Source organism: Astyanax mexicanus, chromosome 19, assembly GCF_023375975.1.
Source record: "Astyanax mexicanus isolate ESR-SI-001 chromosome 19, AstMex3_surface, whole genome shotgun sequence".
Lineage (NCBI taxonomy): Eukaryota > Metazoa > Chordata > Actinopteri > Characiformes > Acestrorhamphidae > Astyanax > Astyanax mexicanus.
The window spans coordinates 27285653-27303235 of NC_064426.1; the positions used below are offsets into that span (position 1 = coordinate 27285653).

A 17583-nucleotide genomic window follows, 5' to 3' on the forward strand; every position below is an offset into this window, starting at 1 on the left:
CTGGTAAGCCAGGGTAACACAGTAAACGTGCAGACAACAGTCCAATATACTCGGCTCTAAACGACGAAAGAGCTTGCGTGTAGCACAGTTAGCGGCCAATGCTAATGCTGCTTCAGCAATGCTAGCCAGAGTTAGCAGCAGGCTACAGAATGATAATACTCATCTCTGAACAGCGAAAGAGATGATAATGCTAATAGTGCTCCAGTCTTGGTGCCGGAGAACTAAACTGAAACTCCTGTATAACACTGCACTTCAGTGATTAGTGAAATGTATACATAAAGTGCACCGGATTATTAAACGCACTGGATTACTGGATGACTTTTGGCTTGTCAGTATTAAGAAACTAATGTTGCATTTTTGTAGTTCTGCCTTCACCAGACATCCCAATGTAAAGCTACTGTTTGAAGTTATACAGAGCTTATTTTGAGTTCACTAATACTTCAGCCCAGTTAGAGCCTGTGTTTAAAGCATTGCCAATAGTGTAGCTATTTTTGTTATATAGAGAGAGATTAAGTTAAATACCTTAAATTCTTAAGGCTTAAGCAGTAAAGACAAGCAGTGAATAGTTTCTGCTCAACCTCCTATGGTGAAAGCAAAACTAAACTGCACTGACTTTTTAAACTGTTAAACATATGTTTACTAGTTTTATGTTTGTTGTGTAATTACTTAGGTACAACTATGAAGAGTTTTTATTTTACAAAGCAATATATCCTGTAATTCTGCCAAAATATCCAGCAGCAGAAGAACACAGCTACTGTAGTGCCCCCTGTAGGCCACCATTAATGTTTCTCCTGTGAGAACTATGCTGATACATTGAGTATACAGTTCATATCTGAGGAAAAAACTGCGGGCGTCATGTTTTTTATTTTTTTTTGGCGGGGGGGTGTCTTCATAAGACCTGTCAGTACTTATGATTTAAGAAATTTTAGGATCTGAACTGAAATACTGCAGTAAGAAATGCCACAATCTTAAGTAAAGACACCAAGTATAGCTGGACAATAAGACAATACCTTATTGGATACGTTTGTTATTGTGATTAAAGATTCACATTCATTGGTTTGGTTTGTAGAACCATCTTGTCAATACATTGCATCAATCACATTGTCGGTTTACAGATAACCCTTGATGTCCTATTATTTCTAAGTATAAACATGGTTTAATCTACAGTTACAGTAAATTTAAAGATGCCTGCAGATTTCAGCACAACACCAGTTCTTTTTCGTCTTCTGTTGTTTAATGGTTGATAACTTACTGTAGTTAGTCCCAAATCTGAAGCACCATGTTTCAGCTGATCCGAACAGAGACTGCCCCTTTAGGTGGGACCAATTTTTTTGGTTTGCTTGCACAGATGTGCAAGTGCACACCCATCACCTGTGTAGTCCCATTAAGCAGTGAAGCAGTAAAACTGTTTCCTTTGGATTAATGATGCAGCATCCATTGTTGTTTTTGGGATAAATTTGGGAGTTGGTAATGAATCTGGATCCAAAATCTTGGCCTCATTAATACATGCAACAAAAGCAGAATAAACACTTTTTAAATAGCATTGATATCAAAAGAAACAATTCATGAGCTGGTGTCCTTATACTTTAGTCCAGACTGTGAACCTACATACAAGTTACAATATATAATATACAATAGTAGAACTTAAAATCATACAGAATAATTTCTTACTTGAAAAGGCTGTATGCTCTTGTATGCACATAAGAAGCTGCACTTAAAACAGGACATCTTAGTTTTTAGAGATCCATTGCACCTTCCAAAAGGAAGTTTGAAAAAGATGATACGCTGAATGACCTGAATCTAAAATGATCATCTTTTGCTTAAGGCTGATCTGAAAATAAACAGAATCAACTGAAGGATTCCAATTATCTTTGAGTCTTGATAAGAAATACTTTGTAATTTATTGCAAATTTACCAGAGGCAATTAAATGGTAGTGGGTGAAAGCTGTGTTGTTAGGAGATTTGCTTTAACAGTGTTAGTAGTTAAAGCAGCTAGAATGGATAGGCAGACTTTGGACACTTTAAAACTAACAGATATTTTCACCCTCAAAGCTTCTTTAGTGTTTGTCTAATGACTAACAACCAGTGCTTAATAAAGTGCTTAATATAATCTTTATAAAGCGCTCTGGGATGCTTGTGTTTTAAGTGTTCATACAAGCTTACAGAGCACCATATTAATAGATATATGTGCAAAATGCTCACACAGTTTCAGAGGGTGCATGCCAATCAACATATTTCCGTAATTAGTGCCTACTTTTGATTTTTGTACAATCAGTGTTTATAAAGGATCAATTAGTACTAAATGAGAATGAATGTATAAATGACTACAGCAGGCCGATCTCCAAACATTGGAGAAAGCTGTCTTTTAACGTCTTAGAAGGCATTACCACCTACAGTAGACAGTAGTGCAGTGGGTGGTAATGAATGTGATCGGCAACATGTAGCAAGAAATGCCAAGCACTAGATTTTTCTACGCCTACAAAGAGGTTGCACCATTTTCTGCTTCTCACCATCCAAGTCATCCCAAATACATTTAGTGATAAGATTTAATGGTCTTTTCTTCTCAAAGCAACTGTTTTTTATTTTGTTTAATTAACCTTTGATTTATTTGATCAACTCCACATCCTTTCACACCGATAGTGTTAGGTCATCTTGTCACCTTTAGATGAAAAAGTGGAGCTTAATTTTCTTCTCTCTCTGTTTTAAAGAGAAATGAGAGTACAGTCTTTTTGATGGAGATGTTTTTTTTGTTGTGGTCATCTGGTTTTGCATGCTTATTAGAGGTTGATTATTAGAGGTAGATTTTACTCCCTATCTTCTTAAAGCTCCTTATAGAAACTCCAGTTATTCAGCTTGTTTTCCCTTTTACTTTCTTTTTCCTTGTAAAAGTAGATAATACTATGGTAATCTGATCTTCTCAAAATGCTATGAATTGTTCATAATATCTGGTTTGCCTGGGATTTGAATTAGCTTAGATCAGGCCCAAAAAATCTGGCACTGTCCTTTTGAGCTCAAGCCTGAATTAAACCCTCCATTTTTTAAGTAAGTAGAGCATTAAAACTGAGCTTTTTAAAATCATGTTCGGGCTGTTTAAATGAGCAAAATCTGTTCAGAATGATGTTAATTAACATTGCAACACTAAAGAAGCATTTACCTATTATATAAGAACAATGTTTGTTAAGAACCAATCTCCCCGTCTACACTAATATAAATAAAAAAAAAGAAAAGAAAATAATTTCTGAACAAACAATTTTTTTAAACATAAAGCCCATAGCAAAACAAAAAAACAGCAATATGGCTATGCACTGCACACTCATTAAACCGAAATACACAGAAAACAATAACATCATTTACAATTACTTTCATCTACTCGCCAAAAAAAAATTGGTGAGAAATCGGGTTCAGGCAGAGAATCTGACTGTTTTGGGAATTACATGAATGGGGAAATACATGTATGAGGATCCGTCATATTTACAAAGTATTATATTGTTTTATGTTGCTATAATTAGAGATCCCAAACATTTGAACGGTAATCCCAGTTTAGTTCACAACGACAACAAGTATTGCCCTAAAACAGTTTTATAAATTTGGGAAATCTCTGATTTATCAAAACATTTTTCTGTTTCATAAATATAGCTTCCTCCTTAGGTCTGTTGGAATGAGACAGCAGTCCTGGACTGGTGGCTTAATTGCCTCAAATGAGCGGTTAAAGTGCTGCTGGCAGGAATGAGCTGGCTATGTAGACTTTGCCTGGAACCTTGCCTGTATCACCGGAAATGTTGTGGTTTATTCACGGTTAGAAGAAACAGCGCACTTCAACTTCAATAGAATCGCATTGTTCATTGAGCTACATGAAGGATTGGAGATGAACAGAAGCAGAAAAAGGGAAAGGAAGGAAGAGAGAGACAGAGGCTCAGAGAGAGAGATGAAGACAGCAGATGAAAGCAGGTTGGCACTGATGTGGGCACAAGGACATTCTGCTGAGCATGTGCCCTGTCTGCCATTCTCCACTGCCCAGGGCGAGGGCACAACCGATGAGATAACTCTGTGTGTGAGTGTGAGCGTGTATGTGTGTGTGTGCCCTCGTGCTGTGGACACACAGCAAATCCAAGCAGCAATCACTAAATAGCATCAGCAGTTTCTTATGAATTCACAGTATTGGAGCGAGATTGCGTAACATTGCATCAAGATCTGCACAGTTGAGTGAAGTCATTGTATAATTTCACAAAATCAGAAACGCAAAGCTTCAGAGCAGTTATTATGATAAGCGTCTTTCGAAGGAGAGTCTGTCATAAAGTTACAGTAAATTAGCTATAACAACTTGGGAATGGTCATGCCTGTATATGTTATGAGGTGTTTTCTTGTTGTGAGTGAGCCAAAACGCTGACCAGACCACTCATGGCAAGGTAACATGAGTTATTAGAGTCCAGGCAAGGGCTCATAGTGGGTGCCAGATGAATGGGACTTTCCATTTCTGAAGTTACAGTATGTGGACATTTATCATTTCTTGATCCACTGTATCATGTGCATTAGGAAAACCGCATAGAAGTCAGTGCAGTATTCTTTAGCTTCCATTGGACAAAATGGCAAAAGTCATGGAACACGAATCATGATACTAGTTCCTGCTTCATGACATGTGGCATGTCATAATTGGGAAAGAAACAATGAATGAGAAGGTGTCCCAATAATTTTTGTCAGTGTAACATTTGGCAGTTTAATTTTCTGACCATATTAAGCAAAATTCGAAAATAGAAAATGGGATATAGAATTTAATCTCTGTCATGTCTTGGCCCTGTCTCGTGTCTTTGTGTGCATTCCCCACGTGACCTGTGCTCCCCTGTGTCTTCCGTCTCAGTACTTTTCCACCTGTGTCTCATTTGTAGCTCCGCCCCTTCCCCAGGTGTTTCCAATTCTAGTGTGTTTGTGTTGCTATAAATAGCCCTGGTCTACCACTTTGTCTCTGTCGGTCTTTGCACTAACCCCTGTTGTTTGTCTCTCCGTGTCTCTTTGTTATTTCAAGCCTTAGCCCTAGCCCTAGTTCCTTGTTTTCATCTTCTTGTTTCTTGTTCCCTCTAGTTCCCTGCTTAGTTTAATTATCCTTGTCTAGTTTAGTTTTCCTTGTCTAGTTTAGCTTCTTGTTTGTTTTCCCTTGTATATATATATATCCCTGCCCTGTTTAGTTTTGTTTATCTTCTTGGTTATTCTTGGTAGTTTCTAGTTTCTTTGTGTTCTTACCTCGTTTGTTTCTTTGTTTATTTACTCCCTGTTTGTTTATCATTAGTACTCCTTGTTTTGCTTAATTTATGTTCTCTAGTCTTACTGGTTTGTTTTGGTTATTGGTTATTTGTTTATCTAGTTTCATTTATTTGGTTCACTCCCTTGTTCCTTGTATATATCTCCCTGTTCAGTATTTAAGTGTTTACTTGTTTCTTGTTTCTTTGTTACTTGTTATTTATTTATTAAATTATTATTTATTGTTTTCACCCTACCTGCACCTGTGTCCGCCTCCTCGTCTCCCTGCCTGGGTCATTCGTGACGATCATACTTTTTTGTATTCAGTATAGTGAAGAAGAAATGGGTTTTCATCCCAATTATTAATTATCTAGTTTTTAATTTTAGCTTTACGCAAATAGAATTCTAAGAAAAATGAAAAGGCAAATCTTTCAAGATTTTCAGATTTGTCAATTTTTGTATCTTGTAACACAAATCTAATGGTATAATCCAACTTGCCAAATGCACAAATGAAAAAAAAATAATAAAGAAAATATATATATTTTTTTTTTCATTTTTCCTGAAATTCCGATTGTAAGGGGCAGTGATAAAAAAACTAAAATTCGAAAAATGGATGAAAACTATTTCTACACTAAACTGCATAAAATAATCAATTTTTTACATCCAATTTTCTATTTTTGCATTTAGCCTCAAATGGTCAGAAAATGAAATTAATAAACGTTACTGAAAACTTTTGTTCACACAGTGTACAAGATGTATTTAGACGGAGTGATTTATGCAACAGAAGCAGGCATATTTTATTGCTTGTTTACTCTGAGCGGTCAAGAGAAAAGAGAGAAAGAGAAAGAGAGAGATTGACTGTGTATGTGTGGGTTGGTGTTTTGATGCCCGAAGGTTCACAAACACATGACCATGTAAACGCCCCCTTTCCCCTATGGGAAACATTGTTATTTCAACCTTGAGAGAAAGAAGAGGGATAGATAGATAGATAGATAGATAGATAGATAGATAGATAGATAGATAGATAGATAGATAGATAGATAGATAGATAGATAGATAGATAGATAGATAGATAGATAGATAGATAGATAGATAGATAGATAGATAGATAGATAGATAGATAGATAGATAGAAAAGTAAAGCATGTGTCTAAGTGTGTGTGTCTCTGTGTGAGTCATTCTTGCTTGGTGGGTCTTTCTTTCTTCACCCTCAATGCCCCTACAACCAGTCTCAGACACAGATTAGAGGTGAAGGGCTAGCAGGGGCTGCTGGTAGGAGAGCGAAGGGCAGAAGACAGCACCATGCCCCGACCGAAGGCTCTCTCCTGGGCAGGTGAATGTAGGAAAGCCCCAGGCTTCTGCTTCTGCCTGTTTCGGCCTAGCAGTGTGAGAACACATAAAGGGTAATTCTGTCTATGAGGCAGGAAAGACATTGACGATTCATAACAATTCTCACACTCTCTGTCTCGTTCTTTCACACACTTATACACACACACAGATCTGGCTGTGGCTTTAACCTTATTGTCTTTGAGCTACCTTTTGTGGGTGATGTTACCATTAAACCCTATCTGTTTTCATTAAACAAATCTCTTTATCTTTTCCTCCTTCAGAGTCTGTGAGCTGTGCCGTCTGGGACACTGTCTGCCCCATTGTCATCGGACGTCATGAGCTGGAGCTTCCTAACGCGTCTGCTGGAGGAGATCCAGAACCACTCCACGCCGGTGGGGAAACTCTGGCTCACCACTCTGGTCGTCTTCCGTATCGTGCTTACGGTGGTGGGCGGCGAGTCCATCTACTACGATGAGCAGAGCAAGTTTGTTTGCAACTCGGGGCAGCCGGGATGCGAGAATGTCTGCTACGATGCCTTTGCACCTCTATCGCATGTACGTTTCTGGGTCTTCCAGATCATCCTGTCCTCCATGCCCTCCCTTCTCTACATGGGTTACGCAGCCAACAAGATCTCACACAACGAGGACGCTCGAGGGACTGGTGGTGGAGCTCCGGTTGAGAGCGGAACAGGGGGCGGTTACACACAGCGGAGGCCCAGGAAGATGTACTTCGGGGCGCGGCAACATCGGCCAGGACATGAGGATGGAGAGGAGGAGCGAGAAGATGATCCTATGATCTACGAGGTTCCAGAGATAGACAACAACCGGAGAGAACTGGTGCCCCCTCGCCCTAAGCCCAAGAAGCGTCACGATGGGCGGAGGCGAATTCGTGACGATGGACTGATGCACGTCTATGTACTGCAGCTGCTAATTCGTTCTGTTCTGGAAGCAGGCTTTCTTGCTGGGCAGTACCTGCTGTACGGCTTTAAGGTGGTGCCTATTTTCGTGTGCACGGGTGAGCCTTGCCCGCACAAGGTGGACTGCTTTGTTTCACGACCCACAGAGAAGACCATCTTCCTGCGCATCATGTATGGTGTCAGCTGCCTCTGTCTGCTCCTCAACATGTGGGAGATGTTCCACCTGGGAGCAGGGGCCATCAAGGATGCCCTGCGCAAGCGCAGTTCCACAGGAGCGGAGGATGAATACCAGCTTGGCCTTCTGGGGCCTGGAGGTGTGTCTGTTGGAGTGGGTGGGCCAGCGCTCAGCGAAGGAGAAACCACAGACGATGTCGGGGGCGCAGTCAGGGAAGCGGACTATGTGGGTTACCCCTTCTCCTGGAATGCGCCTTCTGCGCCGCCAGGTTATAACATAGTGGTGAAGCCAGAATCCATGCCGTACACGGACCTCAGCAACGCCAAGATGGCGTGCAAGCAGAACCGTGCCAACATTGCACAGGAGGAGCAGCAGCAGTACGGGTCCAACGAGGACAACTTTCCTTCTGCTGGCGACGCCCGGCCTCCGCCGATTAACAAGGATGTCATCCAGCTAGAGGCCGCCATTCAGGCTTACACCCTTCAACACCATGCCAACAATAATGATGACGACATGCATGACAACCCCGATAATGAGGATAAGCCACAGAGTAACATCCCACCTGCCCCTCAGAAAGAGCGCAAACATCGACTTAAGCACGGCAAAGCAGGCAGTGCAGGGAGCACTAGCAGCAGCAGCAAGTCTGGAGAGGGAAAACCTTCCGTATGGATCTGATGCTGTACGTGTGCCAAACTTCCATATACACTGATGAAGCATAATATTATAACCACCCATACTTTACAACATACCATACATTTTTACATACTGTAGTCCATTTGTTTCTCGGTGTACTTCATTTTCCTCCTTTCACCTTGTGACTTCTTCAATGATCAAGAAGTGTCTACCTAGTGTAATAGAGTGAACAGTGCGATATAGCACTGCTGTATCTAAACCACTTAGGATACTTTGTGGTCATGCCTAATGAAAAACAATGTGAAAGGAAGATATAATAAAGTATGCAGAGAAATGGATTAAGGACTGCAGAACTACAAAAGCCCTATCCGGACAGGATTAGTTTCTCAGGGGTCCTGGGGTAATTTTCTCTTTTATGGGGGGGTCCTCTATGATTTTATTCTAGCCCGGAACGACTGTGTTTGTTGTTTTTCTCAGACGTGAAAATAAAAGGCAGAATAACCTACTGTTTTTCGCTGAACCCCGTGATCGTAAAGTAATTTTAATTCCGTCTGGACTCACATCTCTAAGTTTCATAACCTCACGTTTAATAAAATAGCAATTTTCCACTGCTACGCACCGTAATTACACTTTGGGCGTGCATTTCCATGGAGATGCAAGTAAACACAACAGTGAGTGGAAATGGAGGAGCTACTGAATGTGATGTCATGTGAGAGAAAGTCTAAAAACTCACTGGTCCTCCTGTTTTTTCAATTGCGTCCGGATGCAGGAGTTTTACCACTGAGTAGAAGTGTGAAATAATTTCACGGACGTCCTCTTAAAAAGAACTAATCCTGTCTGGATAGGGCTAAAGGCTCTTCAGTGGTCAGTGGAGCTAAGAAAATGTATAATGGGTTCCTAATGTTATGCTTTATTGGTGTATATTGGTATATTTTTCTTTTATCTCTTTGATAAATGTTGGGCATTGACTTAAACACACTGACACTAACAAGGCATTTGGAGTTTTCGAAGCAAGCACCTTTTGTGCCTTAAAATCCAAGAAAGTGGAAGTGTACTTTTGACTGAAACTCCCAAATATCTCTTTCTGACTTTTCTGAAACCTTGCTCCGGTCTTCCTGTTCTTTAAAACTTTTAACTGTGAACTATTCAGGCTGTCTTTATCTCAGCCACAGTCCATAAAAATGTATCGCAAGAACACGTGACTTTGGTGACAACAGTTCGAGACGCTGTGACATCACTTCTGAAGGGTGATGAAGGCACATTCCAATTCCAAACCAGCCATCTTCCTAACTTCACTTTAGTGACAACAGTGACAAATTCTACAATGCCACGTGTTATAATACCGTAACGTCACCACTCTGTAAATGAGAACGGGTCTTCTTATTCTTATTCTACACCAACTCTTTCAGTTGCGCACTGGCTTTTTTTTTTTTTTTTTCAGACCAGTGTCTGCGCTCCTACCACACTGTTCACTGTGAGTCAAGCATTACTGTTCCTCTTTTCTTATACTGCCCTCTTCTGTTCCTAAGTAGCTATTTCAGTCCAGCCAGCTGTACAGTTGTGCAAGCCAACAGAGCAGCTAGAAGGGGTTGAGTGATCTAATCTGTTAAAGTAGTTTTTAGTGGTTCAGTAGGTGTGTGGAATTCTTCGAGGATTACAGATGCCAAAACATCTGGTCACTTAGAGCAGGGCTGCTTAAACTAAGGCCCACAAGGACTGTCGATTTGGCCTGCTAGAGAGTTCCTTCAGGAATTCGTCCAATTGTGAACAGAAAAAAAAAGCATATCGCTGCTGTCGCACAAAAAAACTTTTTTTTTTAAATCTGGCAAGGGTCCTCTATATCCTCTATAACTGACCAATAGAAATACTTGAAATTTCTGACTTCCATTTAAGTTTCTATCTATCTAGTTTTAAAGTACACATTTTAATGTAACAGGCTGTTGTTCCCTTAATATACAATTTTTAAAAAATGCACCAAGTCACTTTTAGGGTAAATGGACTTTTCATAAATTCCAGCTTATGAGATTTAAACTGTTAAAAAGGAACACAACAGCCTTTGCAGTCGCAGAAACCATGTACAGTAATTGTCGTCGAAACATTAGTTAAAAAAACATACCAGTTTTAGCATGTACCGTACATCAGGGCAATTCTAGGATCGGGGTTACAGCACCACAACCCTCCCTTAAAAAAAATAAATGAATTTGGGTTCCCTGACGGGTTGTCAAAAAGGGCTAGTGATGCCCCTGCTGTACATGCTCACAGATAACTGTTAGTTCACTGTAGTTAGCATTAGCTATTTTACTAAGCTTTACCCATAAAACCACTAAAATTACTTCAGAAAATGAAATGGCTTTTATTTTAGTGCAGACAGTATTAATCAAAGATATTTAATATTTTGTCTGGTTATTTACCTACTTTGGCAAACCCTTGTTTCACAAGGGCAACATTCACAAATGACACTCTTTTCTTTAGTATTGAAAAAAATGGATGTTGTGACAGACTCAGAATACCCCAAATTATTTTATGTTATGGGGTTGTGATAGTTCTGAGATAAAGTACCGTATTGACTGGACAAAATGTGAAATATCTTGGGTTTCTGCTGTCTGTGAAGAAATAAAAGTCTAAATAAATGTAAAGACAGTAAGTCTATCAGCCAGTTCGAACACTTACACTTTTCCCCTAAATCACAACAGACAGTTTGGGCACCCCTGCTCTAGAGACACTGCAATTTTTTTATATATATAAAATGATGCATGCCTACATACTGTGCATATGAGGGACTATTTTTTTAGAGTCATACACTGTGGTTAAAAATCTTCCATTCTGTATCTTACTGTCACATTCCACTCTTTCTTGAGCTACAAATAATTTTTCTTTTTTGATTTTTTCTTTTTTTTTTTCTTTGCTGGACGTTACGGTGCAACAAAGCAATCGCTGTGGGAGACCAAATACTGTTTGCCGCCATGGAGACTCTGTGCTGCTATGCATTCTTATGCTGTCCACAGAGAACAGGCCATAGAACTCCTGAGTGTGTGTTTGTTACCTTTATTTGTGGTGCAGCGCAAGAGATGGAGAGGATGGAGATAAACCCTTTATATTTCAGCAATACTTTTTCTACTGATGATTGTGGATTTGGGGGTATTGTTAATACAGACAAGACTTGCATTTTTCCAAAAATTTGTGTCGTTTTTTTTTTTATCAGAATTTTTTTATATGTGAATATTGAATATTGAATTCAGTCCGATGTTGACCATATCGTTTGGTTAAGGCAGATTGTTTTGTAGGGTTTTATCATTTCATTGCCTTTGAATTGTAACACAAAAAAACAGCAAGGAATTAAGCCTTTTCGTAGTATGTAGCTTTAAATGATTAATGAGAAATACATTCGTTTCCTAGTGTTTAGTTAGTGGAGTGTGTCCCTTGTGTGCTGTCAGAGTGGCTTTTTTGTTCATTTGCACTATGTGAGAATGTGAAGAAAAAAAAACAATAGCGATGGGAAATGTCCAAACTGTGTTGGAGAAACTCCAACTGAAGAGATTCTCTGAGGTGTGTTTATTTTTAAGGGTGTTTTTAAGGGAGTGGGTACGACTGGTACGGTTCTGAGAAACCATTGGTACTGAGAAAGTGTGAAAGTGGTCCAGAGCACCGATCACGGGTCCTCCTGAAATCTGTCATCTGAAGGTATAGGTGCTTTAGGTAGACTTTAGGTGGACAGGTGTGGAAGTTTACCACTCCTGGTGCTGATTGTGGGGTCAAGTGATTGGTTCATTTTGTAACATGATTACTTAGACTTATCGCACTACCTAACATTTCTGTCAGTGTAGGTCTCGTAAACCCACACTTTTTAATTGGACTAGAGTGAGGTTACTGCAATAAGCTCACCTCCATGGAGATGTGGACAGCATGGATAAACATCATGGATCTTCTCATACAGGAAAGGCTGCTTGTTTGGAGGAGCTCCTGCACAGTGAAATGCCATGCAAACACACTGTTCATCATCACTTGAGTGTTTATATCCAAGCTTAATTCTAAAAAGCACCAAATGATGCACAGGTTTACAGATTTGTGTGTATTACATCAATCCACAGTTCAGAAAGAGTTCTTGTGTGTAAAAAATTTCTAAGGAATGAAAAAATTCATAAAGAACTTCGAACGTATCCTCAAGTGCAGTTGCAAAGACCATCAAAAATGTTATGATGTAACTGGCTCTCATCAGGGCCACATCCAAGACAAAGTTACAAAGGATAAGTTCACCAGAGTTACCAGCCTCAGAAACCGCAAGTTAACAACACTCCAGATAAGAGCCTTCAAAATGCTTTACAGAATATTTTGGTTTGTTTAATACTTTTAAGTTACTTTAGATTCTTTATGTGTTTCTTCATAGTCTGGATGACTCCAGTATTCATTTACAAAGTAGGAAATTTGAATGAGAAGGTGTTTACAAACTTTTGACTTTTACTGTAAGTTCGCACCAAACAGACAAGAACTCTTCCCGAACTGGCAGCTGTCATTTTCAAGCACTTATAATTCAGAAAGCTAAGTTTATTTCAGTACCGTCTATTCAATCCTATGAAATTGTGGCATTTTAGGGATATACAGAACGAAAGAGACATACAGTAATGTGATCATTTCGAAACAATCACGTTACAAAATTAACTAGTGAACCAATAACACAACCGCACATGCAGCAACAGGAGCGGTTCCAGGAGCTTCCACACCTGCAGGGGTCTGAACCAGAGTCTGCTTGAAGCAAAACACAAACCACCAATTTTAAGAGGGACTGAGATCGGAGCTCTGAATCACTCTCAGGCCCAAAACAGCTTTCACACTACAGAGTCTGGATTATTTTAAAAAATATCGCCTATTTTTAGGGGGGGACAAGTGGGAAAAAGCACTAAGGATGGATGTGTGTTGGGAGGTGGGTGGGGGATGTTAGTGGAGCATGGAAATAATGTAAGGGTGTTTTGTTTTGTTTTTTGGAGCAGCTGAACACCAGGGAGAGGAGGACCAGATGACAGAGCTCTGTGGCTACCAGTGTGAGACAGGAAGTGTGTGTGTGTGTTTACATGTGCTTTGGTCCTCGGTCATGATGAACTTCCTTAAATTACTTTTTCCCCTTTTTCTTTCTTTATTCTGTGTGTGTGTGTGTGTGTGGTACCTGATGTACTGCTCGGCAAGCACATCTGCCCAGCAGGTTCACTACCAGAGCTGATGGCACTGTACACTCTCATTACTCCACTAAGAGTGTATGTTCCTGTGCCTGTCTAATGTGTGTTCATTACTGTCTCCCTGGAGAACTGCAGAATACAGCCTAAAATGACCGTCCGTTTAATATCATTCTTTAACCCGTTTCTTGGTACCTTTTCTACAGTGTTTCTCCTCTGTACAGTTCAGTAAGAAAAAAAAGTTTGTTCTCTTACAAATAAGAGGAAAAATAGTTTTTGGTTTCGTTTGCTGGAGACCCCAGCGATATGTGCTTATTTCCATTTTTTGGAAACCCTGTCTTTATGGATTTGATGAAAATGCATGTTTGAGAGCTATTTTATTAATAAAAGTGAATAAACACTGTGAAAGATGTGTGTCAGTTTCCAGTTGACAAGAGGTTGAGTTGCACTGCATTAACCCCTTAACAGACCTTAATTTGTATATGGGCTGCAGGTGTAGGTGATACAAAACCCTTTATCTCTGTAGTAAAATAAGTTATTTATATTCTGAAACTTTAAGAGCTTCGAAAAAGATTCTCATACAGATAGGAGAAGCTGCCTGTTCACTCTGTACTCTTATTCATTTTAGATCAGTTTAAAGAGGAATCAGCCCCAAATTCTGCATGAATAAAAATAGACATAAAAAAAAATGGACGATCGTAACAAAACAAAAAAAGTTTGGAGGACATTAAATTATTCAATTGTATTTAGAAAAATATTGATTTTAAAATGTTAAAAGTTCAAGAAAGTGCCAGTTTTATTATGTTTATAAATTATGTTTTGACAGTTGCAGATTTACTTATATTATACTTGTAACTTTCAATATTTTTTATTACAACTACAGTTAGGATTTCCAGTAATGTTTCTTATCAAACATGAAACCTTTATTTGTAATGCTTAAAGATAAATCCTCAAGATATAGCTGTGTAATATCAGGCAGAAATTTGACAAAAATGCTAGCATGTTAAGGTGTTAAATACAAAGGTGCAACAAAGGGTTCTTTGTTGGGGTGATGGAAGACGAGTTCAATGCAGGCAAATCAGAGAATGAATGCTCTGGCACACTTCTGCAGCAACACCAAAAAAATCTGTAAAAGCATGGAAAACTAATGTGGATGATCTCAGATCATTTTTGATATTTAAATGTAAAATAAAAGAATCACTGGAAAGATCACCACAATGCAACACATGTTAAAATGCCAAACCCTGATAAAAACTGCAAAAAATAATGAATATATCACCAGTTGGAGGCAGGACAATACATTTATACTGAAACAATAAAACCAAACAAATGACTAGCTTGAAAGAAGAAGGACTAACAGAAGTCAAAGCAACAGACAAAAAAGATAAACCCTTAAAAATAAAACATGACCAAACAAATAAAGCCTGAAAGTGGGTCAAAAAGTATAACAGAGAACGAAGGAAAACGTGGGGTATGTACTAATGCATCTAAAAAAAAAATTTAATATCATTGAAAAGTTACTTAATTTTAGCAATTTAGTTCAAAATGTGAAAATCATATAGATGTATTACACACAGAGTAATCTATTTTAAGCGTTTATTTCTTTTATTGTTGATGATTATGGCTTACAGCCACTGAAAATCCCCAAAAAATCAGTGTCTCAGAAAATTTGAATATTATATAAGACCAATTAGTACTTATGGCAGTGTGGGCAGCGTGCCAAGTCCTGCTGGAAAATGAAATCCGCATCTCCATAAAAGTTGCCAGCAGAGGGAAGCATGAAGTGCTGTAAGATTTTCCGGGAAAACACTGCACTGACTTTAGACTTGATAAAACACAGTGGATCAACACCAGCAGACCAGCAGTCTCTCCAAACCATCACTGACCATCAGTAAATGTTGCATTTAATTTGGAAATCAAGAAACCAGAGTCTGGAGGAAGAGTGGAGAGACACAGAGTACAAACTAGTGTGAAGTTTCCTCAATTAGTGATGGTAATATTGTAGTGAAAAATAAATAGTAACTTTTCAATGACATTCTATTTTTTTTTAGATACACTAGTATACACAGAAAATGAACACCTGAGGAGGATAACAAGGGGTGGAGTTAAAAATGAGACAAGGGCTAGTGTGGAGACAAGACAGGATCAAAACAGAGCCATGTTTTACAGAACACATGCTGAGAAAACAAGCAGACCAGAGAAGACAAGCAAGAACACAAGACATGAACAGAAAGAAACAAGAAAAGCAAAAATAGTTAATGCATTAAAAAACAAATGAACAAGTTAAAGTTTTTAGATTAATTCTGTGCATTAACATTGACAGCACTACAAATTATTTCAGTAGTCATGTAAACGGCAATTCCAATTTTTTTCTGAGACTTTTTTTAGGAAATGGATTTTAGCTCAGTATGCATATTTCTCAGTCATTTATGTTCGTATCTTCAGTTTTATCCCATTTCTAAATCTGTTCATGAGTAAAAACAGACCCTGGTACCAAAACATTGCTTGAGCAATGTTTAACAAAGCAACCACAAGATGGTGACAAAATACTTTTGGAGAAAAACTAAAACTGAAAGGGTTTCCAAACTATGGCCCTTTTTTGGAGTGGCCAGCCAGGTATTCAAGAAATAAAATGAAAATTTGTCCACTATTAATTATTATAGCCTATTATTTTAGGCTTTTATAATGTGAGATTTAATGTTTAAACGCTAGGTGTCGCTATCACATAAAACGCTCCTCATCTCTTTTTCTTCCTTCCTTTTGTTTACATTCAGAGTTGTCAGGTTTGCGGGTTTTCCGCAAAATTGGGCTTGTTAGAAAATCCAGTCACAGGTGAAAATTCAGGGGTGGCGTGGTGCGTTTTTTGGACTACTTTTAAAAATTACCGCGGCTGCCAAAATACAAATATATATTTATATATATATATATATATAGTATAGTATATATATATATTTGGTTATAATGTTGCTATTATTTTGTAATAATGTTCTTGACTTAAAAACACTAACATTACAATATTATTATTTCAAGATAAATAACAATACTGATAATAAATTCCTTATAAACAAAATACTTACGGTGAATTTACACTGCTCCGACGCGACAACGCACAGCGACGGATCCCATTCATTTTCAATGGGAAGCGCCGCCTCCGTCAGACGCAGTCGCGCGGTGCATCATGGGTCCGACGCGTCGAGAGCGGGGGATGCGATGCGATGAAAAGTTGAGCCGAGCTGAACTTTATGCAAATGAGTCCGTCCAACGCAATGCGTCTATCCAATCAGAGAGCAGGTGTTGGCCTGTAACGCGTCCTCAGCGCAGCGCATGAAAACATTTTAGTTCCGCTTTCAAGCGTCCAGAGAAGCCTGGAAGAGAAGTTTCAGGCTTCCCTGTTCTTTATAAAATCCCCGCTGATTCACAGGGACTCTGTCAGCGAGGAGAAAGGCTGCTGTGATTGTTGGAGTCTCTGGTGGGTTTTTTAAATATTAATATGTAATTTAATTGGAAAAGTTTGCTTTTGTCCGCTTATATAATGCTCACTAGACAGTGTAATGAAGCTCATTCAAACATTTATATCTATAAAGACACATTTATATTTATTAATTATTGGAAATAATAATAGCTTATATAAAAAAGCATTTCCCATTTATTAAAACGATTCAATTGGACGACGCAGGGAACGCCTTTGTCACGCCCACATGCGACCGGTTGGAGGGGGGTAGTGCGACCGTGTGCGTTGTCGCGTCGGAGCAGTGTAAATTCACCGTTAGTCTCATAGTTGTTTTGCCATTTGCTTCAAACAAGTGATAGACATATATTTTGGGCTAGTTTAAGCTTCTGAAGGGCGGGTTTTACACTGACTTTGTGCTGGATATTTTTGTTGGATCTGGCAACCCTGCCTACATTAATATTCCTGACCTTTTTTGGAAAACATGGCAACTCCAAAGAAACGGAAAATGCTAAATGCAGAAAATTTCAGAGGGAAGTGTGTATAATATGTCAGGAAACAGTATATTATTAAGAGACATTATAAATGAAACATCAATTTGAAACATCTTAGTTTACACAACACCGTCAAAGATAGATTAAGATAGTAACTCAGGAAAAATGATATGTAAATTACAGTAGACAAGG

At 38.8% G+C, this 17583-nt stretch overlaps 1 protein-coding gene across 2 annotated transcripts in view; it reads left to right on the top strand.

The window, feature by feature from the left end:
- gjc1 (gap junction protein gamma 1) overlaps nt 1-13848 on the top strand; it is a 51484-nt gene extending 37636 nt beyond the window's left edge. For both annotated transcript variants that reach the window (XM_007256295.4, XM_022672397.2), the window contains exon 2: nt 6842-13848. In XM_007256295.4, the coding sequence (XP_007256357.2) occupies nt 6896-8326 (1431 nt within the window). In that variant the 5' untranslated portion in view covers nt 6842-6895 and the 3' untranslated portion in view covers nt 8327-13848. The remainder of the gene's footprint in view (nt 1-6841) is intronic.
- The last annotated feature ends 3735 nt before the right edge of the window (nt 13849-17583 follow it).